Source organism: Schistocerca cancellata, chromosome 11 (genome assembly GCF_023864275.1).
Source record: "Schistocerca cancellata isolate TAMUIC-IGC-003103 chromosome 11, iqSchCanc2.1, whole genome shotgun sequence".
NCBI lineage: Eukaryota > Metazoa > Arthropoda > Insecta > Orthoptera > Acrididae > Schistocerca > Schistocerca cancellata.
The window spans coordinates 49,410,555-49,437,303 of record NC_064636.1 but is presented as its reverse complement, the minus strand read 5'-3'; the positions used below and the strand labels follow the sequence as shown (position 1 = coordinate 49,437,303).

At 45.1% G+C, this 26,749-nt stretch overlaps 1 protein-coding gene across 1 annotated transcript in view; it reads left to right on the top strand.

Moving 5' to 3' along the window:
* LOC126108950 (mucin-5AC-like) overlaps nt 1-26,749 on the top strand; it is a 329,782-nt gene that overhangs the window by 207,269 nt on the left and 95,764 nt on the right. The window contains exons 7-8 of the mRNA XM_049914334.1: nt 15,867-16,079; nt 20,118-20,738. Of these exons, the coding sequence (XP_049770291.1) occupies nt 15,867-16,079; nt 20,118-20,738 (834 nt within the window). The remainder of the gene's footprint in view (nt 1-15,866; nt 16,080-20,117; nt 20,739-26,749) is intronic.

Genomic DNA, 26,749 nt, shown 5'->3' with positions numbered 1-26,749 from the left:
CCTGGGGACCTGGCGAGCCCAGCTACTGATCCTATTCTGCCTGCCCACTTTTCGGGATAAGCGGCACTGAGATTCTCACTTGCCTCCTGACTGAAACGTGCAGAGACACCGCCGACAAAACTACATCAGTCGATACACAGGCAAACACGCCGGAACTGGATCATGATGTAATCCATACCACGAATGACATTATGCGTCATATCTCTGAAACTAAATTTAACATTTTACTCTTGTTTTGATCCACATTTCACACGCACGAAGTATGTACAGTTTTTTAAAAATATAATCCATTATGGAGTCGAGGTAGCAGTTGTCGTTATACTGGTTATCACTGTTAGTATTCAACCGCGATTCTTATACAAATATTTTAAGAACGCGTTTCAAGAGACAATGCTCCCATCATCAGGTTGTAAAATCTATGTCATGAAATTAAACGGACTAAAAAGACAAAATACCATCACAAATAGTTGGGAAGTTTTACTATATGGACTTCGCAACTATTTGTGATGGTATTTTGTCTTTTTAGTCCGTTTAATTTCATGACATAGATTTTACAACCTGATGATGGGAGCATCGTCTCTTGAAACGTGTTGTTAAAATACAGGGTGATTAAAAAAGAATACCACAACTTTAAAAATGTGTATTTAATGAAAGAAACATAATATAACCTTCTGTTATACATCATTACAAAGAGTATTTAAAAAGGTTTTTTTTCACTCAAAAACAAGTTCAGAGATGTTCAATATGGCCCCCTCCAGACACTCGAGCAATATCAACCCGATACTCCAACTCGTTCCACACTCTCTGTAGCATATCAGGCGTAACAGTTTGGATAGCTGCTGTTATTTCTCGTTTCAAATCATCAATGGTGGCTGGGAGAGGTGGTCGAAACACCATATCCTTAACATACCCCCATAAGAAGAAATCGCAGGGGGTAAGATCAAGGCTTCTTGGAGGCCAGTGATGAAGTGCTCTGTCACGGGCTGCCTGGCGGCCAATCCATCGCCTCGGGTACTTGACGTTCAGGTAGTTACGGACAGATAAGTGCCAATGTGGTGGCGCTCCATCCTGCTGAAATATGAATTGTTGTGCTTCTTGTTCGAGCTGAGGGAACAGCCAATTCTCTAACATCTCCAGATACTGTAGTCCAGTTACAGTAGCGGCTTCGAAGAAAAAGGGACCAAAAACTTTATTGGCTGAAATGGCACAGAAAACGTTCACCTTGGGCGAGTCACGTTCATACTGAGTTGTTTCCGGCGGATTCTCAGTGCCCCATATACAGACATTGTGACGGTTGACTTTCCCGTTAGTGTGGAAAGTTGCTTCATCACTAAATACAATCTTTGAAACGAAAGATTCATCTGTTTCCATTTGAGCAAGGATAAAATCACAGAAATCGATTCTTTTAGTCTTATCAGCTGCAGACAGTGCTTGAACCAATTTCAGACGATAAGGTTTCATAACTAACCTTTTTCGTAGGACTCTCCATACAGTTGATTGTGGAATTTGCAGCTCTCTGCTAGCTCTGCGAGTCGATTTTCCTGGGCTGCGAACAAATGCTTGCTGGATGCGCGCTACATTTTCATCACTCGTTCTCGGCCGTCCAGAACTTTTCCCTTTGCACAAACACCCATTCTCTGTAAACTGTTTATACCAACGTTTAATACACCACCTATCAGGAGGTTTAACACCATACTTCGTTCGAAAAGCACGCTGAACAACTGTCGTCGATTCACTTCTGCCGTACTCAATAACACAAAAAGCTTTCTGTTGAGCGGTCGCCATCTTAGCATCAACTGACGCTGACGCCTAGTCAACAGCGCCTCAAGCGAACAAATGTCCAACTAAATGAAACTTTATAGCTCCCTTAATTCGCCGACAGATAGTGCTTAGCTCTGCCTTTTGTCGTTGCAGAGTTTTAAATTCCTAAAGTTGTGGTATTCTTTTTGAATCACCCTGTATATGTATGAGAATCGTGGTTGAATGCTAACAGTGATAACCAGTATGTACAGTTAATTTTGAACGTGCCTGCATACTATATATATATATATTATATAAAGGGGAAACGTCGTTATCAAAAATCGTGAAAATCCTTGACCGATATATTTCAAACGTTTACATGATACTATAATAAACATTCTCACGGATATACAGGCCGAGTCGTTAACTTATGCCACCTAGAATAGCTCCGAAAGTATGGTGATAGCTGAAATGTTTCGGGGACAAATGTTGCATGGGACAAGGAGGGGGGGGGGGGGATGTCATAATATGACATCAGAGATATGAAGGTCAACTTTGGTTTTTTTTTTAATGAGATGCTGTAGTTGAGTGCTTATTTTCTGATAGCGACAATGGAGACGAATCGAATGATGTGTAACAGTAAGGTCATTGAAGGTCAACGAAGATCAAAAAGGTGGCATGAACGTCCATTTCCAGAAGGTGTTCGAAGTGATGACCATTGGCATCAATGCAGTGCTGAAATCTTCGTATCATGGATTGGATGGTATTCCTTATCACTTCGGTACTTTTCGAAGTACATGGTCTGACAGTTCTCTCTCGTATATCGTGCAAATAGTAAATATTCGCTGAATACAGCGTATCCATCTAACGTGCCATTGACATGTAAACACCATTCGACGACTTCGCAACACAACACTAACAGGAATGGTAAGACTAGTATCGTCGAATAATGTATTTCTTCGACGAACAAGTCGATATGCTTCTCATGTACGGAGAATGCCAACGAAATTCAGTGAGAGCTAGAGACTTATAAGATGAAAGATATCCTCAACGTACTCACCCCACACGTCCTACATTTAGATATGTGTGTGATAAATTGAGAACAACTGGATCTTTAGCGCATAGGAAACATATCTGGCAAAGGAAAGTTACTAATGAGGAAACGAAAATTGTTACTCTTGCCACTGTGGTTCGAGATGCCATGAGCCAGAGTAGTGTTGTTCGTGTTCTGCATCGCCATAGATACTATCCTTACCACATCAGTCTCCACCAAGAATTAACTTGTACGGATTGTATGGGTCGCATTGAATTCTGCCGATGGGTTCAAGTTCAGATTCAGAGGGATGACACATTTATTAATTTGATTTTATTTGCTGATAAGGCTACATTCACGAACCATGGAAATGTTAGTTTGCATAACATGCATTATTGGGCAACTGAAAATCCTTGTTGGCTGCGGCAAGTTGCACATCAAGAAACGTGGTCAGTGCATGTGTGGTGTGGGATTCTGGAGGGCAGAATTATAGGCCCCTGTAGGAAATCTTAATGGTAGGAAGTACACCACATTCCTGCAAGAAACATTAGGTCTGTTATTGGAAAAATTGCCGTCAGGAACAAGGAACAGAAAGTGGTATCTACGCAATTGGTGTCCAATACAGTTTTCGCTGATGGCTAGAAATGAGTTGCAGAGACAATTTCCAAATCGTTGGATTGAACGCGGAGGAGATGGCCGGCTCGTGCGCCACATTTGACGTCTCTGGATTTTTTGTTGTGGGGATTCGTAAAAGACATTGTTTAGAAAGACGTTCCTACTACACCTGCTTACTAGGCGCGTGCACTAGTGCTTAAGCCGCCTGGGCAAAGCGGTTTGGACAACTGCAGCTGTGTGAACCGCTGTGCGAAGGTGGCTTCGCGGCTAACGCACCTGCCTCGTAACCAGGAGACAGTGGTTCGATTCCCGGCCTTAGCACAAATTTTCACTTCCCATTTCAGTCTGTACACATGAAAAGATATCTAAATGAGACCAGTAAATTCTCTGAAGCTGAGTGATTTCATTTGTACAGCTTTTTATGATCTGATGTGTAGTTTTCGAAATATTTCAATGTTTTCAATTAAAATGAATACCCTGTATGGCTTAAATTTCATGCTCGTTTGTATAATCAGGTAACATGTTGCAAACATTAATTATAATAATTATGTTTTATGTTTTTTATGCAAGAGGCCAGCAAATGACAGTTTCCTGTGGCATTCTTGTTGCTACGTTTTCCCTTTCTCTACGTTTTACATTCTTATGTAGCATTTTCCTTCTTTTCCTGATTTCTTTGCGTGTGTGCTTCAGTTTTATTAGGTCTGTCCACATTCGCTCCTTTTAATGTGTGTCAGGGCGCAGATGACGTTGAGCGCCCATAAGCCCCAACACACACACAATTATAATAATTATGTTGCCGACAGTGGTAAAATTGTATACATAGATAACAATTTTGGCTCGGATTGAGAGAGAGTTGTTTTGTTTTCACTTATGGGTAAATGTTTAGTGAAAAACCTCCCGAAAGCATTTTCTGAACAGTGTTCTTCTTTTTCCACGAGACATTGCCACGAGGTACCCCAAATGGCAACAGAACGCACACACGTCATACTAACACATGTAAATCCACCTGATGATGGAGGTTTGAACTTTCGAAACGCGTTGCGGATATAAATAAACAGTGACTGGTGACAGTGAACTTGTTTCATTCGGTATCAATGAGAGCCACGGTAAAACCTAACCTGAAGTGTTGGCATTTAAATTTGGTCTACGCCTTCTTGTATCCTCCTACAGCAAATGACCGCAGATTACTGCCCACCCGTTCCGTGAGATCATTTGTGTGTACAGAGAGAGAGAGAGAGAGAGAGAGAGAGGTGGTCTCGTCACGCTTCCCTGGGGCACACCTGACGATGCCCGTGACGAACACTTGTCGTGTATGGGGAGGTGCCGGGTTCTGATCCTGTACCTGCGCGCCTGTTCTCCCGCTGCGACGGTCCACGTCGCCGCTACGCGGGCGCCACGGGACGCCACGCGCTTTCCCTGGAGAGGCCAAGTCAGCCGGCGCCGGGCAGGTGCCAAGGCCGTGCGTGGCTCCCTGCTTCCCATCTCTGCTTTCTCTCTCCCTCCTTATCTCTCTTCCCGTCCCCAGAAATTTCTCCGCCAGATTTAATTCGGAGAGAGCTCCCAGGAGCGCGGAAACACCTGCCCGCCGCCGATTCTCTGAAGAAACGCCTGAAAAAGAAAAGAAAAGCGTGCGGCTCTGCCGGTGTGCCACGACAGTTCCAGCAATCTCCGCCTGGATTCGCAGGCACAGCTAAAATACCTAGGTGCTACAGTTGCGACCACCTTAAACGGGAACCATCACACAGTGGCGTTGTAAGAGGTCCATGATTAAGGAATTTGTTGCTAGCGCACTCGAGCAGATGTAATTTCGATGGATTGCTCATGCGGTGCCTGCGATATGTAAGGTATAGGAGAATCTCAGACCAGAGAGCAGTGTTGTCAGCAGTAGGAACCGTGTAGCAGTAGGAGTTTTTAGTATCTATCAGTCTGGTGTATCGTGTTGGCTGGGCCGGTCGTGTGGAGTGATGGCGGTGCCTGAGCGAGGTAGTATAAGGTAAAAGCAGCCTCGCGTATATGTAGCATTGCTACATCAAGTCCCATGTAAATGTTTTAAAAAAATCTCTTAATAATAATCTTTCTTATAAAATTTAATTTTTGACAATCATTCCTCTCAATTTAAAGACTTTACTAATTTCTCCAATCCATGGTCGTCCTGATTATTGTAAAGACAAATCAGTTGTTTCTCTTTATACATGACAAACCTATCGGCCAGCATTGCACTGGGCTGTGCCAGAAAAATTTCCTATAGGAGCAGATATATACGCGTTATTCGGCGACCTTATTGAGGTAAGAATTTTCATTTTTGTTCAGAATGATCTTTCAGGGCCATGACGCAGCGGTGCTGACGTCCACAATTTACCAGTTTAAATTCAAAGTCATTATTGAAAGGTCATAAGTGAGCGAGGTTAGTCACATTGTATTATTGGTAGGATACGGAATTTATCTGTTGGGCAGTTACACTGAATGTGAATTATATAATTATATTTTTTTACTGTTGGGAGGCTTAGGAAATTCTTTTGTGGGGAGGTTAGACTTGACTAACCTCGCTCACTTATGACCTTTCAATGATGACTGTGAATTTAAACTGGTAGATTTTGGACGTCAGCAGTGCTACGTCATGGCCTTGAAAGATCATTCTGAATAAAAATGAAAATTCTTACCTCAATAAGGTCGCCGGATAACGCGTATATATCTCCTCCTATAGGAAATTTTTGTGGCACAGCCCAGTGCAATGCTGGCCGATAGGTTTGTCATGTATAAAGAGAAACAACTGATTTGTTTTTACAATAATCAGGATGACCATGGATTGGAGAAATTAGTAAATTCTTTAAAGGCCTCATTGTACCACCGGACCACGCTACCCGCCCAGCCATTATATTGCAATTCACAATGGCTCAAAGCACGAACTGTGACTTTCTTGGCCTGAAAGGATTCAAAGTATTTTTCAATAAAACGAATTCGGGACCAATTATTTACTAAAAAGGGATCAGTATAGTCAATATATTGGGTACGTTCAGCCCAACGGCGCAATCGAACATTAAACGAAAGAGCCGATTCGTTACAGTTTGAAATAGGTTCCGAATCTGATTTAGTAAGAAAGATTATAAGAAAGATTATTATTAAGAGATTTTTTTAAAAAACATTTACATGGGACTTGATGTAGCAATACTACATATGCGCGAGGCTGCTTTTACCTCATACTACATCGCTCAGGCACCGTGAAACGTCCCCTTACAACAATTTATACACGACTGTGCTTAAACTGACACACAATATTTTTTAGCGCAACGCAATCTGACTTTCGATAATCCCTACAAAACAATGGCCCAGACTAACATTAACCTATACCTTTCACAAATCACTTACCTCACAAAAATCTTTATTACTCGAACTACTGCAATACAGCGAGCGCCACTATTGGCAGCTAAATAAAAGATTCAAACTACGGAAGGCACTAACTACTGATAGGCATAGTTAGCAAATGAAAGATTTTAATAGAGAACAAACATTGTATTTACCTTAACAGACATAATATATATAGTAGTTGATGACATCCAGTATTACAAATTTCAAAACACCGCCATCTCTCTCGTCACATCCACCACTGCTGGCGGCTCACCTCCAACTGCGCAACGCTACGCGCTGTTCACATCCAGCTGCCGCTGCCCAACACTACAATGGCAGACAACAATGCAAACTAGCCACAGACTGCACACAGCACAGCCAGCGATTTTCATACAGAGCGCTATGTAAAGTTGCCACTAAGAAAACATAAACAGCCTACTTACAACCGCCATCACTCCACACGACCGGCCCAGCCAACACGATACACCAGACTGCTCGCTAGCAACTACTTACTCCTACCGCTACACAGTTCCTACAGCTGACAACACCGCTCTCTGGTCTGAGATTCTCCTATACCTTACATATCGCAGGCACCGCATGAGCAATCCATCGAAATTACATCTGCTCGAGTGCGCTACCAACAAATTCCTTAATCATGGACCTATTACAACCTTTTCAGGATGAAGTGGTACTGGTTGAGTGGCGTGTGGATTTTCCGTTGCCCATATCGGACAATTCTGTGTATTGACATATCCTGTCACGTGGAAGTGGGCTTCGTGTGTCCACAAAATCTTCCACCACCAATCATTGTCCACTTCCATGCGAGCAAGAAATTCTGAAGCAAAGGTATCTCTTGCTGACAGGTCAAACTGGAAGCAACTCGTGCGCATGAGTAATTTTGAACGGATAGCGAAGAAGTATGTTTTGTAGAATTTTATGCACCGTGCTCACGGGTATGTGAAATGCTTCGGCAATTCTCTGTGCACTACACGTTTGCAGACCACCACTCGTCTTCTCCTGTATTGCTGTGGCCACTGGTTCCAGTGACGTCGAATCATTTCGTTTCCTCCTTCTACCTGGTTGCACACGGCCCCCGGCAGTCATCGGACCAACGCCTTTCCTCAGAACTTCAGTGTCCGGAACTTCTGCAGAGCGACGTGTGCACAGTCATCATTCTTGTAGTACAGCTTTACGAGCAGAGCGCGATCCTGCATTCAGACAGCCATGTCGAGCGTCGCAGACGCGAAAGGAGGTTCAAAATGGTTCAAATGGCTCTGAGTACTATGGGACTTAACATCTGTGGTCATCAGTACCCTAGAACTTAGAACTACTTAAACCTAACTAACCTAAGGACATCACACACATCCATGCCCGAGGCGGGATTCGAACCTGCGACCGTAGCGGTCTCGCGGTTCCATACTGAAGCGCCTAAAACCGCACGGCCACATCGACAGGCGCGAAAGGAGGAAATGCCGTGTGCCAGGCGTGTTTATACCAACTTGAATGGGTCGAGCGCATGACAAGTGTTTCCATTTGCGCATTCTGACACATACAGCGCCTTCTCTTGACCAATTTTCACACTATTTTTTTCTTCTGCCATACCTTTTCCCCCTTCTCTGATAATATTCTGTTGCAATTTGACGTCATTCAGACCAGTGGTGTTATTTCTGTGGTGGTCGATTCACCCTTATCAGCCAATTGCTGTTGAGCGGGAGGGCCGGGACGTGTAAGCAACATTCACAGTTTATAACAACACTTTTATTAAACTTTATCTTTAAAAAATGTTCAAATATGTGTGAAATCTTATGGGACTTATCTGCTAAGGTGATCAGTCCCTTAAGCTTACACACTACTTAGCCTAAATTATGCTAAGGACAAACACATACACCCGTGCCCGAGGAAGGACTCGAACCTCCGCCGGGACCAGCCGCACAGTCCGTGACTGCAGCGCCTCAGACCGCTCGTCTAATCCCGCGCAGCGAAATGCCACATATTGAGATCACCGATTGCAGAATGGGAAAGCAACTACAATCGCTTGGTAGTGGAAAGGCATCAGGACGAGATGAGATAATAGTAACATTCTACAAGGACTGTGCCAAAGAACTTGCTCCCCTGCTAGCAGAAGTTTGTCGTACGTCGCTGGAGCAACTCAGGTAGTGACTGGAAAAAGGCGCAGGTCATTTCCATTTTCGAGAAGGGTCGCAGGACAGATGCACAAAATTGTCGACCTCTGCCTGTATAGCTGAGGTCTGTCTGCTCGACAATTGCGCAACATGTTTTATGGTCATTATACAGGGTGATTGAAAAAGAATACCACAACTTTAGGAATCTAAAACTCTGCAACGACAAAAGGTAGAGCTAAGCACTATCTGTCGGCGAATTAAGGGAGCTATAAAGTTTCATTTAGTTGTACATTTGTTCGCTTGAGGCGCTGTTGACTAGGCGTCAGCGTCAGTTAATGCTAAGATGGCGACCGCTCAACAGAACAGTGATGAAGCAACTTTCCACACTAACGGGAAAGTCAACCGTCACAATGTCTGTATATGGGGCACTGAGAATCCGCGGGAAACAACTCAGTATGAACGTGACTCGCCTAAGGTGAACGTTTTCTGTGCCATTTCAGCCAATAAAGTTTTTGGTCCCTTTTTCTTCGAAGCTGCTACTGTAACTGGACTACAGTATCTGGAGATGTCAGAGACTTGGCTGTTCCCTCAGCTCGAACAAGAAGCACAACAATTCATATTTCAGCAGGATGGAGCGCCACCACATTGGCACTTATCTGTCCGTAACTACCTGAACGTCAACTACCCGAGGCGATGGATCGGCCGCCAGGCAGCCCGTGACAGAGCACTTCATCACTGGCCTCCAAGAAGCCCTGATCTTACCCCCTGCGATTTTTTCTTATGGGGGTATGTTAAGGATATGGTGTTTCGGCCACCTCTCCCAGCCACCATTGATGATTTGAAACGAGAAATAACGGCAGCTATCCAAACTGTTACGCCTGATATGCTACAGAGAGTGTGGAACGAGTTGGAGTATCGGGTTGATATTGCTCGAGTGTCTGGAGGGGGCCATATTGAACATCTCTGAACTTGTTTTTGAGTGAAAAAAAACCTTTTTAAATACTCTTTATAATGATGTATAACAGAAGGTTATATTATGTTTCTTTCATTAAATACACATTTTTAAAGTTGTGGTATTCTTTTTGAATCACCCTGTATTATGCCGTTTTTGAGAGAGCGGGAATCTCCTCTATAAGAATCAACATGGATCCTTGGAAAGTCAGCTAGCTCTGTTGCTACATGAGATCCACAGTGCTGTAGACAACGGTGCTCATGTTGATGAGGTATTCCTTGACTTTCAGGAAGGCATTTGATAACGCAGTTTAGTAAAAAAAAAATACGAGCTTATCGAATATCGGACCAGATGTGAAAGCTAATTCCCGGAGTACCACAAGGCAGTGTGGTAGGACTGTTACTGTTTAGAATGCATATAAATATCTAGCAGAAACCGTCGGGAGCTCTTTAAGACTGTTAGCAGACGTTGCAGTTGTCTACAAAAAGGCAGCAATGCCAGAAGACAGTGTCGAGTTACAGAATGACCTGCAGAGGTTTAATGAATGTTGCTAGCTCTGCCAGGTGACCCTGAGCGCAAATACATGTAAGATATAGAAAAGACATAGGAAAGAACTTCACTGCTGTACAACTACGCTGTTGATGAAAAACTGCTGGAAACAATATCTACTGTAAAATATCCAGGGGTAACTATCCACAGCGACCCTATGCGGAATGAGCCGGCCGCGGTGGCCGAGCGGTTCTAGGCGCTACAGTCCGGAGCCGCGCTGCTGCTACGGTCGCAGGTTCGAATCGTGCCTCGGGCATGGGTGTGTGTGATGTCCTTAGGTTAGTTAGGTTTAAGTAGTTCTAAGTTCTACGGGACTGGTGACCTCAGATGTTAAGTCCCATAGTGCTCAGAGCCATTCGAACCTATGCGGAATGACCAAATAAACAAATTAGTAGGAAAAGCGGATGGAAGATGGAGTCATAGGAAGAATCTTAAGGATATCTAATACATCCACGGAAGATGGCTCTTGTTCGATTGATTTTTGAGTAGTGTTCATCAAACTGGGGCCCTTGCCAGGTAGGACTGTTAGAGAATTTCACGGGAAAAGGTGTATGGCCCATTTTTCTTTCCAGAGAACACTGTGACCGGAAGCGCATATTTCGATATGGTTGAGAAATTCCTTTTCTCAGAGTTGAAGACTGATTCGAATGACTTCGTTTAAAAAAAGGATGGGGCACCGCCACACTACCATCTGGAAGTGTGGGAATTTTTAAACTGAAAGATTACTGAACGATTTATCGGTCGCACTGGACCATATGATGCAGCCTTACATTATTGGACTCTGAGGTCACCGGACCTGACTATGTGATTATTTCTTGTGGGGATTGATAACAGACTTCGTTTATGTCCCTCCGTTACCAACAACAATGAATGAGCTGCGACATCGCATAACAGCAGCTGTGGAAGCTGTAACTCGAGTTATGTCCACTGTAGTGTGGGAACACTATGAATACCGCACTGTCATATGCTGTGGATCTCAATAGGAGCATATTGAACGCCTATGAAAAGTTACGAAAAAAAACTTTTTGAGTTTCGAGTTCATCAAAAAACAAAATTCATTGTATATGTTCATTAGTTTCAGAAGTATAGACGTGCAAAATCTGATGATTCTTTTTGGATTGGATAGTTTGGGGGAGGAGACCAGACAGCGAGGTCATCGGTCTCATCGGATTAGGGAAGGATGGGGAACGAAGCCGGCCGTGCCCTTTCAAAGGAACCATCACGGCGTTTGCCTGGAGCGATTTAGTGAAATCACGGAAAACCTATATCAGGATGGCCGGACGCGGGATTGAACCGTCGTCCTCCCGAATGCGAGTCCAGTGTGCTAGCCACTGCGCCACCGCGCTCGGTGATTCTTTTTGTTACACCCTGTATTGATGAAGAAGGTATCGGGATTCATCAGGCCGTGCAACGCTCTGTCAATGCCCCAACGTCAAAAAAAAAAAATGGTTCAGATGGCTCTGAGCACTATGAGACTTAACATCGGAGGTCATCAGTCCCCTAGACTTAGAACTGCTTAAACCTAACTAAGCTAATGACATCACACACACCCATGCCCGAGGCAGGATTCGAACCTGCGACCGCAGCAGTCTCGCGGTTCCAGACTGAAGCGCCTAGAGCCGCTCGGCCACGCCCCAACGTCCATTGGTGATTGTCACGTGCCGATTTCACTCGTAGTTGCCAATGTGGTGATGTTAACATTGGCACTTGCACAGTCAACAGCTGCTGATGCCCATCGTTAGGTGTCTTCGGTGCGCTGTGTAATCAGACATACTTGTACCGATTCACTTACATACATGGCTACACTACACACAAAAGATTTCCTCACACTTAAATCTATACTCGTTGTTAACAAATTTCTCTTCTTCAGAAACGCTTGCCTTGCCATTGCCAGTCTACATTTTATATCCTCTCTACTTCGACCATCATCAGCTACTTTGCTCCCCAAATAACAAAACTAACTCATTTACTACTTTAAGTGTCTCATTTCCTAATCTAATTCCCTCAGCATCAGACTACCTAATTCGACTACATTCCATTATCCTCGTTTTGCTTTTGTTGATGTTCATCTTATATCCTCCTTTCAAGACACTGTCCATTCCGTTCAACTGATCTTCCAAGTCCTTTGCTGTCTCTGACAGAATTACGATGTCATCGGCGAACCTTAAAGTTTTTATTTCTTTTCCATGGATTTTAATACCTACTCCGAATTCTTCTTTTCTCTCCTTTACTGCTTCCTCAATATACAGATTGAATAACATCGGGGCAAGGCTACAACCCTGTCTCACTCCCTTCCCAACCACTCCTTCCCTTTCGTGTCCCTCGACTCTTATAACTGCCATCTGGTTTCTGTACAAATTGTAAATAGCCTTTCGCTCCCTGTATTTTACCCCTGCCAGCTTCAGAATTTGAAAGAGAGTATTCCACCCAACATTGTCAAAAGCTTTCTCCAAGTCTACAAATTCTAGAAAAGTATGTTTGCCTTTTCTTAATCTAGCTTCTAAGATACGTCGTAGGGTCAGTATTGCCTCACGTGTTCCCATATTTCTACGGAATCCAAACTGATCTTCCCCGAGGTCGGCTTCTACCAGTTTTTCCATTCGTCTGTACAGAATTCACGTTAGTATTTTGCAGGCGTGAGTTATTATGCTGATAGTTCGGTAATTTCCACATCTGTCAACACCTGCTTTCTTTGGGATTGGAATTATTATATTCTTCTTGAAGTCTGCGGGTATTTCGCCTGTCTCATACATCTTGCTCACCAGATGGTAGAGTTTTGTCAGGACTGGCTCTCCCAAGGCTGTCAGTAGTTCTAATGGAATGTCGTCTACTCCTGGGGCCTTGTTTCGACTTAGGTCTTTCAGTGCTCTATCCCATTACATTTTCATCTAGATCCTCTTCCATTTCCATAATATTGTCCTCAAGAACATCGCTCTTGTATAGTCCCTCCTTTCCACCTTTCTGCGCCGGCCGGCGTGGCCAAGCGGTTCTAGGCGCGTTAGTCTGGAACCGCGAGACCGCTACGGTCGCAGGTTCGAATCCTGTCTCGGGCATGGATGTGTTTGATGTCTTTAGGTTAGTTAGGTTTAAGTAGTTCTAAGTTCTAGGGGACTGATGACCTCAGATGTTAAGTCCCATAGTGCTCAGAGCCATTTGAACCATTTTTGAACCACCTTTCTGCTTTCCCTTCTTTGCTTAGAACTGGGTTTCCATCTGAGCCCTTGATATTCATACAAGTGGTTCTCTTTTCTCCAAAGGTTACTGCCCAGCATTAAAGTCTAACATTAGTTCCGCCACACTTCGCCGCCTGTCCTGTTTTACCTGCCCGCATCTCGTGGTCGTGCGGTAGCGTTCTCGCTTCCCACGCCCGGGTTCGATTCCCGGCGGGGTCAGGGATTTTCTCTGCCTCGTGATGGCTGGGTGTTGTGTGCTGTCTTTAGGTTAGTTAGGTTTAAGTAGTTCTAAGTTCTAGGGTACTGATGACCATAGATGTTAAGTCCCATAGTGCTCAGAGCCATTTGAACCATTTGAACCTGTTTTACCAGTCTGTCTAACCTATGACGTCCAACGTCTATAATGAGGGGTGGTCACCCAACGCTATGACGTCTGCACGTGGTTTCGCCACGTGTTGAAGGGACTGGCCACAGCAAGTCGTGCAATATCCGAAATGCTCGTATGGAGCCTCAGGGCCATCACTGCCCGCGGTCAAACTCTGATAGACAGCGCGCCTCCCTACTCTATACAGGTACAGCACATTCAGCGATGTTACATGCGCTGTGCGTGTGTCTGACTAGCGGTCATTCCTCGCCTCGGCGGCTTTATGTTGACTGTAGATCTATGGTCAAAATGTGCTGGCTGACCTGTGTAGTTCCCTTACACACGACACGCTACAATTTGGACCTCTTCTAAAGGCAGAGGGTTGCAACTGGCGCTAGCAAAGTGGGAAAGCCGACCAAGTAATAGGAACAAGTAATAACCGGTATTGAGAACACAATACAGGGTTATTACAAATGATTGAAGCGATTTCACAGCTCTACAATAGCTTTATTATTTGAGATATTTTCAAAATGCTTTGCACACACATACAAAAACTCAAAAAGTTTTTTTAGGCATTCACAAATGTTCGATATGTGCCCCTTTAGTGATTCGGCAGACATCGAGCCGATAATCGAGTTCCTCCCGCACTCGGCGCAGCATGTCCCCATCAATGAGTTCGAAAGCATCGTTGATGCGAGCTCGCAGTTCTGGCACGTTTCTTGGTAGAGGAGGTTTAAACACTGAATCTTTCACATAACCCCACAGAAAGAAATCGCACGGGGTTAAGACGGGAGAGCGTGGAGGCCGTGACATGAATTGCTGATCGTGATCTCCACCACGACCGATCCATCGGTTTTCCAATCTCCTGTTTAAGAAATGCCGAACATCATGATGGAAGTGCGGTGGAACACCATCCTGTTGAAAGATGAAGTCGGCGCTGTCGGTCTCTAGTTGTGGCATGAGCCAATTTTCCAGCATGTCCAGATACACGTGTCCTGTAACTTTTTTTCGCAGAAGAAAAAGGGGCCGTAAACTTTAAACCGTGAGATTGCACAAAAGACGTTAACTTTTGGTGAATTGCGAATTTGCTGCACGAATGCGTGACGATTCTCTACCGCCAAGATTCGCACATTAAGAAAAAATGTTGCTTCATCACTGAAAACAAGTTTCGCACTGAACGCATCCTCTTCCATGAGCTGTTACAACCGCGCCGAAAATTCAAAGCGTTTGACTTTGTCATCGGGTGTCAGGGCTTGTAGCAATTGTAAACGGTAAGGCTTCTGGTTTAGCCTTTTCCGTAAGATTTTCCAAATCGTCGGCTGTGGTACGTTTAGCTCCCTGCTTGCTTTATTCGTCGACTTCCGCGGGCTACGCGTGAAACTTGCCCGCACGCGTTCAACCGTTTCTTCTCTCACTGGAGGCCGACCCGTTGATTTCCCCTTACAGAGGCATCCAGAAGCTTTAAACTGCGCATACCATCGCCGAATGGAGTTAGCAGTTGGTGGATCTTTGTTGAAGTTCGTCCTGAAGTGTCGTTGCACTGTTATGACTGACTGATGTGAGTGCATTTCAAGCACGACATACGCTTTCTCGGCTCCTGTCGCCATTTTGTCTCACTGCGCTCTCGAGCGCTCTGACGGCAGAAACCTGAAGTGCGGCTTCAGCAGAACAAAACTTTATGAGTTTTTCTACGTATCTGTAGTGTGTCGTGACCATATGTCAATGAATGGAGCTACAGTGAATTTATGAAATCGCTCCAATCATTTATAATAGCCCTGTAGAAATTCGGAGGCATTACTTTTCGGCACGCTCCGGTCTCCCTGTCTCTCTCTCTCGTTCTCCTTCTCTCTCTCTCTTTCTCTCTCCCTCTCTCTGTCTCTTTATGAGCCCATCGGCCACTCAGGTACAGGTGGGAGGAAACTGGTGAGAATTGGTGACGACTGAAGCCACGGTCTGCTCCCGCCTTACACAGGACCCGCAACCGCAGCCGCAGCCGTGGCCAGTCGTCGGCGCCAGTAGAGGAGGAGTCTTCGTCTGCAGATGACCTGTCAGTGAAGGCCAGCTCCGGCCGCCGGCGCTACACCTCTCTGGACAGGGGTGCCGCCAGGGACAAGGCCCCCAGCAGCAGCAACAACAACAACGGCAACGCACCGGAGGCCAACGAAGTCCTTCCGCCACCCAGGAGGTATGTACTGCAGATTCCTCTCCTGGCAGGGTCGCCAAATGGCCACTACACTGCAAACGCAAATAAAAAACTCTGTACGAGTAATCCACTAAATTACAGGCCATATCATTAAGGTCAGTATGCAACAGGATTGTGGAACTATTTTGTGTTCAATGAGGTGCCTCGAATAGAACGGTCTATTGACTCAGTCAACACGACTTTAGAAAATATCGTTCTTGTGAAACACAGCTAACTGTTTAATAACGCGAAGTGTTGTATGCTATCGACAAAGGACTTAAAATTGATTCCGTGTTTCTACACTGAAGAGTCAAAGAAACTGGTATACCTGCCTAATATCAAGCAGGGTCCCCGCGAGCATGGAGAAGTGCCGCAACACGACCTGGCATGGGCTCGACAAATGTCTGAAGTAGTGCTGGAGGGAACTGACACCATGAATCCTGCAGGACTGTCCATAAATCTGAAAGAGTACGACGTGTTGGAGATCTCTTCTGAGCGGAAGTTGCAAGGCATCCCAATTACGCTCAATAATGTTCATGCCTGGAGACTTTGGTGGTCAACGGAAGTGTTCAAACTCAGAAGAGTATTCCAGGAGCCATTCTGTAGCAATTCTGGACGTGTGGGGTGTCGTACTGTCCTACGGGAATTTCCCAAGTCCGTCGGAATACACAATGGACGTGAATGGATGCATGTGATCACACAGAATGCTTACGTACGTCTCACCTGTCAGAATCGTATCTAGACGTATCAGGGGATCCATAGTACTCCAGCTGCACGCCCCCCACCATTACAGAGCCTCCACTAGCTCGAACAGACCACTGCTGACATGCACGGTCCATGAATTCACGAGGCTGTCTCTATACCCGTACATGTCCTCCCACTCGAAACAATTTGAAACGAGGCTCGTCCGACCAGACAACATGTTTCCAGTCATGAACGATCCAATGTCGATGCTGACAAGCCCAGGTGAGGAATAAAGCTCTGTCATGCATTCATCAAGGGTACACGAGTGTGTCTTCGGCTCCGAAAGCCCATATCGGTTATGTTTCGTTGAATGGTTCGCACGCTGACACTTGTTGATGGCCCAGCATTGAAATCTGCAGCAATTTGCTGAGGGGTTGCACTTCTGTCACGTTGAACGATTGTCTTCAGACGTTGTTGGTCCCTCTCGAGCTAGATCTTTTTCCGGCCGCAGCGATGTCGGAGATTTCATGTTTTACCGGATTCCTGATATTCACGGTACACTCGTGAAATAATCGCACAGGAAAATCCCCACTTCCTCGCTACCTCGGAGATGCTGTATCCCATCGCTCGTGCGCCGACTATGGCACCACGTTCAAACTCACTTAAATCTTGGTAGCCTGCCATTGTAGCAGCAGTAACCGATCTAATAACTGTGCCGGACACTTGTTGTCTGATATAGGCGTTGCCGACCGCAGCGCCGTATTCTGCCTGTTTACATATCTCTGTATTGGGCATACCTGTACCAGTTTCTTTGGCGCTTCAGACACCGTAAGCGACTTGTAGTGAAATTCGTGCTTATGGAATACTGTCTGAGATACGACTGAATTCATGATTTCCAGTCAGAGAAATCACAGATCGTGGTAACTGACGGAAAGTCCCTGAGTAAAAGAGAAGTGATTCCTGGCGTTCCCCAAGACGGTGTGATAGGCCCTCGGCTCTTGCTTATCAATATAAACGATTTAGGGGACAATTTGAGCAGCCGTCTTAGGTTGTTTGCAGAAGATGCTGTCATTTATCGTCTAGTAAAGCCATCAGAACAGCAAACTCAACTGCAAAACTATTTAGGAAAGACGTGGATGCGGTGTGAAAATCGGGAATTGATCCGAAATAATGGAAAACGTGAGGCCATACAAATGTGCTAAACGGAATTCGCTAAATTTCAGTTACACGATAAATCAATAAACTCTAAAGGCCGTAAATTCAACTAAATAACTATGAATTACAATTACGACTAAGCTAAATTGGAAACATCACATAGGAAATGTTAAGGGGAAGGCGAACCGAAGATTGTTTTATGGTGCCGAGCACATAGAAGATGGAACAGATCTAGGTACAGAGACTGCCAAAATTGTGCTTGTCCGTCCTCATTTTGAATACTGCTTTGCGCTGTAGGATCGTAAATATAGGATTAACTTAGTATATGGACAAAGTCCGAAGAAGAGCAGCACGTTTCGTATTATCGAGAAATAGGAGAGAGCGTATCACGGACATGATACCTCATTTGGAGTGGATGTCGGTAAAACAAAGGCGTTTCTCGTTGCGGCGGAATCTTCTCACGAAATTTCAATCACCAACTTTCTCCACTGAATGCGAAAATATTTCGTTGACGTCTGTCTACCTAAGGAGAAACGATCGTCATAATACAGTAAAGGAAATCAGAGCCTGCGCGGAAAAATATCGGCGCCCGTTTTTTCGTCGTGCTGTTCACATAAGAAGACGAATTAAATATTCCAGAATTCGAATAGAGAACAGCTGCCGACAAGAGTAACGTAGAAGTAAATATCCTCGGAGTTGTGACGCAACTTAGATCACTTAATAAAAGCAAGTTTTCTGGTTCAGACTGTATACGAATTAGGTTCCTTTCGCAGTATGCTGATGCATTATACAACCGTTCGCTCGACGAAAGATCCGTACCCAAAGACTGGAAAGTTGCACAGGTCGCACCAATATTCAAGAAAGGTAGTTGGAGTTATCCACTAAATTACAGGCCCATATCGTTAACGTCGATATGTAGCAGGTTTTGGAACATATATTGTCTTCGAACATTATGAACTACCTGGAAGATAACTGTCTATTGACACACAGTCAACATGGGTTTAGAAAACATCGTTCTTGTGAAACACAACTAGCTCTTTATTCACATGCAGTGCTGAGTGGTATTGACAAGGGATTTCAGATCGATTCCGTATTTCTGGATTTCCGGAAGGCTTTTCACACTCTACCACACAAGCGGCTCGTAGTGAAATTGCGTACTTATGGAATATAGTCCCAGTTATGTGACTGGATCTGTGATTTCCTGTCAGAGAGGTCACAGTTCGTAGTAATTGACGGAGAGTCATCGCTTAAAACAGAAGTGATTTCTGGCGTCCCCGAAGGTAGTGTTACAGGCCCTTTGCGTTCCTTATCTACATAAACGATTTGGGAGACAATCTGAGCAGCCGCCTTCGGTTGTTTGCAGACGACGCTGTCGTTTATCGACTCATAAAGTCGTCAGAACATCCAAACAAACTGCAAAACGATTTAGAAAAGATATCTGAATGGTGCTAAAAGTGGCAGTTGACCTTAAGTAACAGAAAGTGCGAGGTCATTATCATGAGTGCTAAAAGGAACTCGTTAAACTTCGGTTACACGATAAATCAGTCAAATCTGAAAGTCGTAAATTGAACTTAATACCTACGTATTACGATTACGAACAACTTAAATTGGAAGCAACACACAGAAAGTGTTGTGGGGAAGGCTAACCAAAGACTGCGTTTTATTGGAAATGATACAGGAGCAATGGTAATTCATCGTTCTATAGCTTTATAACTTTATGTATTTTCTTCAATGTATGTAGCCCTCTACTTAAAAGCTTTGTATACAACTTGTAGGTCTGAAGATGACCACAGTAGCGGTCGAAACCGGTCACCTTGATACATAAATCGTGATCAAGACTGATTTTAATAGTAAATAAACACAAGGACAAGGACCGATTTGCTTCCTCGTCGCCCGCATCTCGTGGTCGTGCGGTAGCGTTCTCGCTTCCCACGCCCGGGTTCCCGGGTTCGATTCCCGGCGGGGTCAGGAATTTTCTCTGCCTCGTGATGTCTGGGTGTTGTGTGCTGTCCTTAGGTTAGTTAGGTTTAAGTAGTTCTAAGTTCTACGGGACTTATGACCACAGCAGTTGAGTCTCATACTTCTCAGAGCCATTTGAACCATTTTTTTGCTTCCTCGTCCTTGAGACATTCCGAGCTCGTGCTCCAATGACCTCTATGTCGACGGGACGTCAAACGCTTACTTTGTTCGCACTGTGCGCAGGTTCCGCGGCCGCACGCTGGGCCGCCCGGAGGCGGACTCAGACGCCGCCGCCGCCCCCGCGCCGCCCCCAGAGGGCGAGCCGGTGCCCGAGGAGCGACTGCCCGCCTCCACGCGCTTCCCGGCGCGCACCTCCGCCCCCCAGCAGTCGCCCGCCGTCCGCCGCCCCAGCCTCGAGCTCGTCGACAGCTCCTCGTTCCGCACGCACCACGGTGGGGGCGGCGCCGCCCCCGCGGGGGGCGAGGAGTCCGCCCCCAGCTTCCCGCAGCGGCTGCCCGCCGGGCCCGTGCGCTTCCTGGGGGTGACCCCCGAGGAGAACGGCGAGCCGGCCGCGGCGCCCCAGACCCACGGGCGCTACCGACCCAGGGGGCACTCGTCGACCACCACCACGACCAGCACGACCACGACCACGGCCGAGCCCGAGCCGGAGGAGGCGTCGACCAGGCCCACGAGGGGGCGCGGACCGCACATCCGCCGGCAGCACTCGACCACCCCCATCACGGCCGCCCCGACCACAGAGCCCAGCACCCCCACCACCACCACGACGACCACGACCACGCCTGAGCCGCCACCTGCACCAGTCGACGAAGTAGACCCCACCGCTGAGGCGCCTGCAGTACCCAGGTATGTTCCGCGCCATAACAGCACTATGTTGTTGATGTGGTCTTCAGTCCTGAGACTGGTTTCATGCAGCTCTCCATGCTAATCTATCCTGTGCAAGCTCCTTCATCTCCCAGTACCTACTGCAACCTACATCCTTCTGAATCTGCTTGGTGTATTCATCTCTTGGTCTCTCTCTACGATTTTTACCCTCCACACTGCCCTCCAATGCTAAATTTGTGATCTCTTGATGCCTCAGGACATGTCCTACCAATCGATCCCTTCTTCTAGTCAAGTTGTGCCACAAACTTCTCTTCTCCCCAATTGTATTCAATACCTCCTCATTAGTTACCTGATCTACCTATCTAATCTTCAGCATTCTTCTGTAGCACCACATTTCGAAAGCTTCTATTCTCTTCTTGTCTAAACTATTTATTGTCCATTGTTCACTTCCATACATGACTACACTCCATACAAATACTTTCAAAACAACTTCCTGACACTTAAATCTATACTCGATGTTAACAAATTTTTCTTCTTCACAAATGCTTTCGTTGCCATTGCCAGTCTACATTTTATATCCTCTCTACTTCGACCATCATCAGTTATTTTGCTCCCCAAATAGAAAACTACTTTACTACTTTAAGTGTCTCATTTCCTAATCTAATTCCCTCAGCATCACCCGACTTAATTCGACTACATTCCATTATCCTCGTTTTGTTTTTGTTGATGTTCATCTTATATTCTCCTTTCAAGACACAGTCCATTCCGTTCAACTGCTCTTCCAAGTCCTTTGCTGCCTCAGATAGAATTACAATGTCATCGGCGAACCTCAAAGTTTTTATTTCTTGTCCTTGGATTTTAATACCTAATCCGAATTTTTCTTTTGTTTCCTTTACTGCTTGCTCAATATAGATATTGAATAACATCGGGGAGAGGCTACAACCCTGTCTCACTCCCTTCCCAACCACTGCTTCCCTTTCGTGTCCCTCGACTCTTATAACTGCCATCTGGTTTCTGTACAAATTGTAAATAGCCTTTCGCTCCCTGAATTTTACCCCTGCCACCTTCAGAATTTGAAAGAAAGTATTCCACCCAACATTGTCAAAAGCTTTCTCTAAGTCTACAAATGCTAGAAACGTAGGTTTGCCTTTCCTTAATCTATTTTCTAAGATAAGTCGTAGGGTCAGTATTGCCTCACGTGTTCCAATATTTCTACGGAATCCAAACTGATCTTCCCCGTGGTCGGCTTGTACCAGTTTTTCCATTCGTCTGTAAATAATTCGCGTTAGTATTTTGACCAGCACTATAGTTCAATTCATTTATCTTGGCGTTTCGCGCATGCCCGCCCAGACGCGGGATATTGCTGCGTTGCCAGTTGTACGCACCAAGAGAAGCAGCGCCATAGTATAGTTCGGAAACTTACGTTTAGCGGGGAGCGTGCAGTTTTTGAAGTAAAGCCGCCACGGCCGCCTTAACCCTTTCGCTGCTACAGAGACGTGCTCCCCCCATTCCGCGAAGTGCGCGATTTTGTCACTGCACTGCTCGCCTGTGCAGACACATGGTGTTTCGACTGCTTTGACACAATTTATCATTCGATTTCACAAAAACTAATTGGCCCAAAAATTTGATTTTTGCACATCTTCGTGACTGACACCTTCCCCCCCATAAATGACTTAATTTTGTTTCGATGTTCAACGCAGTTATTGTGCAGCATTAAATGTAGTAAACCATTGCACGAAATTTTGAAGAGTTTGCAGAGGTAAAAGTCCATAGCGTATACTTTGCGTGTGGTCGATTTTAGTTGCCACTAGACATTTCAAAAAATTACATTCAATCGAATAGAGTTAATGAAGTAAGACACTTCGATATTGTTTTTAAGTAAAGAATATATTAAGCACCGAACCAGGTTTGAACTCAGAACCTTTCGCTTAGCAATCATACACTTTAACCATTATGCTAATGCAGCTTGTCATTCAATATGACTCCCGGAGGACTTTAAAATATGACGCAAAATACCGACAAACACTGTTGGTATGACTATGAATTACTCACGTTTCGTCGAAGTACAATAGGAAATAAACAATTACCGCTGTTCTTTATTGCGAAAAAGCGGTTAGTGTGAATAACACAAACACCTTTCCTTGCTATCGCCTGAATGAGGAGGCTTATTGCTTGTTTGGTTTAATTAATTAAGAGAATATGAAGCAATTGGTATAAAGAATGCTTTTTCTAAAGTTTCTATAAAAGAAAGTCTGCTATCAAGACATTGCTTTGGTTCAATTGCTTTGCTTATGACTGAACGTTTCTAAAACTGAAGACACTCTGGCAACGTCGTTCTCTGTTCATTGGCTGACTGTGTTTTGTGACGTCAGATGCGCAGAACGAACCTAAAATCGGCCGCCGTCATAAATGACGCGCACTTTAACAGATCATCGACAGTGACGTAGCGAGCTGCGAAATGACAAGTCCGACACATGGAAAAGAAACTCAAATCGCTCTCAACAGAATAGTTGTCACTGGACCTGGTGGGATAGCAATTGCGAGCTAACATCCCAGAGATGTTCGCGCCCACTTGCGGTTCCTCTTCGTCTAAATGCCTTGGCTCAGACTCGTCTAGGGGTTGAACCGCAAGTGTCGCATTACACGCCCTAAACTAGACACTTTTGACCCTTTAGTTAAATTGTCTGCGTGATGGCAAGTTAGCGAAATATAAAGTTAACATAGCACATAATAACAGTAATAATAATATCGGGAACTACACTACTGGCCATTAAAATTGCTACACCAAGAAGAAATGCAGATGATAAACGGGTGTTCATTGGACAAATATATTATCCTAGAAGTGACATGCGATTACATTTTCTCGCAATTTGGGTGCATAGGTCCTGAGAAATCAGTACCCTGAACAACCACCTCTGGCCGTAATAACGCCCTTGATACGCCTGGGCATTGAGTCAGAGCTTGGATGGCGTGTACAGGTACAGCTGACCATGCAACACGATACCACAGTTCATCAAGAGTAGTGACTGGCGTATTGTGGCGAGCCAGTTGGTCGGCCACCATTGACCAGACGTTTTCAGTTGGTGAGAGATCTGGAGAATGTGCTGCCCACGGTAGAAGTGAAACTTTTTCTGTATCCAGAAAGGCCCGTACAGGACCTGAAACATGCGGTCCTGCATTATCCTGCTGAAATGTAGAGTTTTGCACGGATCGAATGAAGGGTAGAGGCACGGGTCGTAACACATCTGGAATGTAACGTCCACTGTTCAAAGTGCCGTCAATGCGAACAAGAGGTGACCGAGACGTGTAACCAGTGGCACCACATACCATCACGCCGGGTGATACGCCAGTACGGCGATGACGAATACACACTTCCAATGAACGTTCACGGCGATGTCGCCAAACACGGATGCGACCTTCATGATGCTATAAACAGAACCTGGATTCATCTGAAAAAATGACGTTTTGCCATTCGTGCTCCCACGTTCGTCGTTGAGTACACCATCGCAGGCGCTCCTGTCTGTAATGCAGCGTCAAGGGCAACCGCAGCCACGGTCTCCGAGCTGATAGTCCGTGCTGCTGCAAACGTCGTCGAACTGTTCGTGCAGATGGTTGTTGTCTTGGAAACGTCCCCATCTGTTCCCAGGGATCGAGTCGTGGCTGCTCGATCCGTTACAGCCGTGCGGATAAGATGCCTGTCATCTCTACTGCTAGTGATACGAGGCCGTTGGGATCCAGCACGGCGTTCCGTATTACCCTCCTGAACCCACCGATTCCATATTCTGCTAACAGTCTTTGGATCTCGACCAACGCGAGCAGCAATGTCGCAATACGATAAACCGCAATCGCGATAGGCTACAATCCGACCTTTATCAAAGTCGGAAACGTGAGGGTACGCATTTCTCCTCCTCATACGGGGCATCACAACAACGTTTCACCAGGCAACGCCGGTCAACTGCTGTTTGTGTATGAGAAATCGGTTGGAAACTTTCCTCGTGTCAGCACGTTGTAGGTGTCACCACCGGCTCCAACCTTGTGTGAATGCTCTGAAAAGCTAATCATTTTGCATATGACAGCATCTTCTTCCTGTCGGCTAAATTTCGCGTCTGTAGTACGTCATCTTCGTGGTGTAGCAGTTTTAATGGCCAGTAGTCTAAATTAATGACACATAAATGATGTAGGCCAGACAGCTGCGATCTGGTTAGAATAATGTTCGTTGAGAAAGCAAACTAACAGCGAAAGTGCTCGTATTTAGAGATGCTGTTAAACTCGCGCGCGTTTCCATTTGACACAGTTCGATCATTCGCAATCTGATCGCGAAATACAAGTTATCTACGCGAAAAGTTAGAGTTTACACCAAGCGCGCGGCTGCTTACCGCTCGGAGACTTAGCACCGCGACACCACACAACGGGAAATTTTCCAAGTCGCTTCACATCCCAGCTGACCAGAGACCGACTGTCCGGTTTCGCGTCTCAATGGGAACTGTCCACTTTGGTGTCTGCAGCCGACCTGTCGGCTTCCGCGTCTCCACCAGCACTGTCCCTCTGCCCGTTCCCGGCCGCGTTTCCTGTGCGCCGAACCTCTTCTCTCAACTTTCTAGTCCAGTTCCCTTTCCTGAAGCCGTCCATCTGATTGGCTACAGCTTATTCTACATTTTAACATATTTAAATAATCAAAGGTTGACCACTTTCACGTTCTAAATAAAGTAACAATAATATCCATTAATCTTTCAGCACTGAATGACCTGAGTCGAAACAAGGCCCCGGGAGTAGACGCTCACATGCATGAACAGCAAGTCTGTACTCCATCTTCAGACAGTCCAATAAACTTTTGCCTTCTCCTTCTTCTAGTTTTTTTTTTTTTTTTTGTAACTTTTAATGAAGTTGGAGACATATTATTTATGGTCTCTATTGTTTTCAGAGACCACTCTGAACCTTCAACTCTTAACCTTTCTAGTATCTCCTCCACTGTTGGTGCTGAGAGGCAGGAATCTATTATTGACATGTGTGGCGTAAGACTAAATTCAGATGTCTTTGATGTGCTGGATTTCGAAAACTTATTTAATACCTCCTCTACTGCATTCTGAGTGCCTGGATACTTTAAAAGTGAATCCAGCAAGTCAACAAGTTTACCGGAATCACCGAAAGGAGTTTGCAATGCATGCCTTCAAAACATCTAGTCCTTTCAGTCTATATCCTGTCAATGCGAGATACAAACCCAACTTACCACCTAATCGAGGAAGAAAGTAACTGCCACCCACATCGGGAAATAATCCAATTGCGGTTTCTGGCATTGCAAAAAGAGTTCTCTCTGTAACTACACGAAAGTGACCATGGACTGAAAGTCCCACGCTTCCACCCATGGTTATGCCATCTATAAATGCTACATAGGGTATATGATATGTGCCAATAAGAGAATTAAGTGTATATTCTTCACGAAAGAAGTCCCTTCCCTTTCCTGAAGCCGTCCATCTTATTGCCTACAGCTTATTCTACATTTTAACATATTTAAATAATCAAAGGTTGACCACTTTCACGTTCTAAATAAAGTAACAATAATATCCATTACATAATAAACGTTCAGTTCTTTTACACAAAACCAATACAATTTCCTTCTTAACTTAAAGAACAAAAGTAACTATTATTCACTAAACTTTACAACAAATATTCTATTACCTAATGATTCAATAAGGTGTCATGCTATCATCGTTCAGTGCCTCTTGTGTGGAGAAAATGATGATCTGACGCTTAACTGGAAATACTGATAATTTAAATTTACTATATCTTTCAGCACTGAAAGACCTGAGTCGAAACAAGGCCCCGGGAGTAGACAACATCCCATTAGAACTACCGACGGCCTTGGGAGAGCCAGTCCTAACAAAACTCTACCATCTGGTGAGCAAGATGTATGAGACAGGCGAAATACCCTCAGACTTCAAGAAGAATATAATAATTCCAATCCCAAAGAAATCAGGTGTTGACAGGTGTGAAAATTACCGAACTATCAGTTTAATAAGTCACGGCTGCAAAAT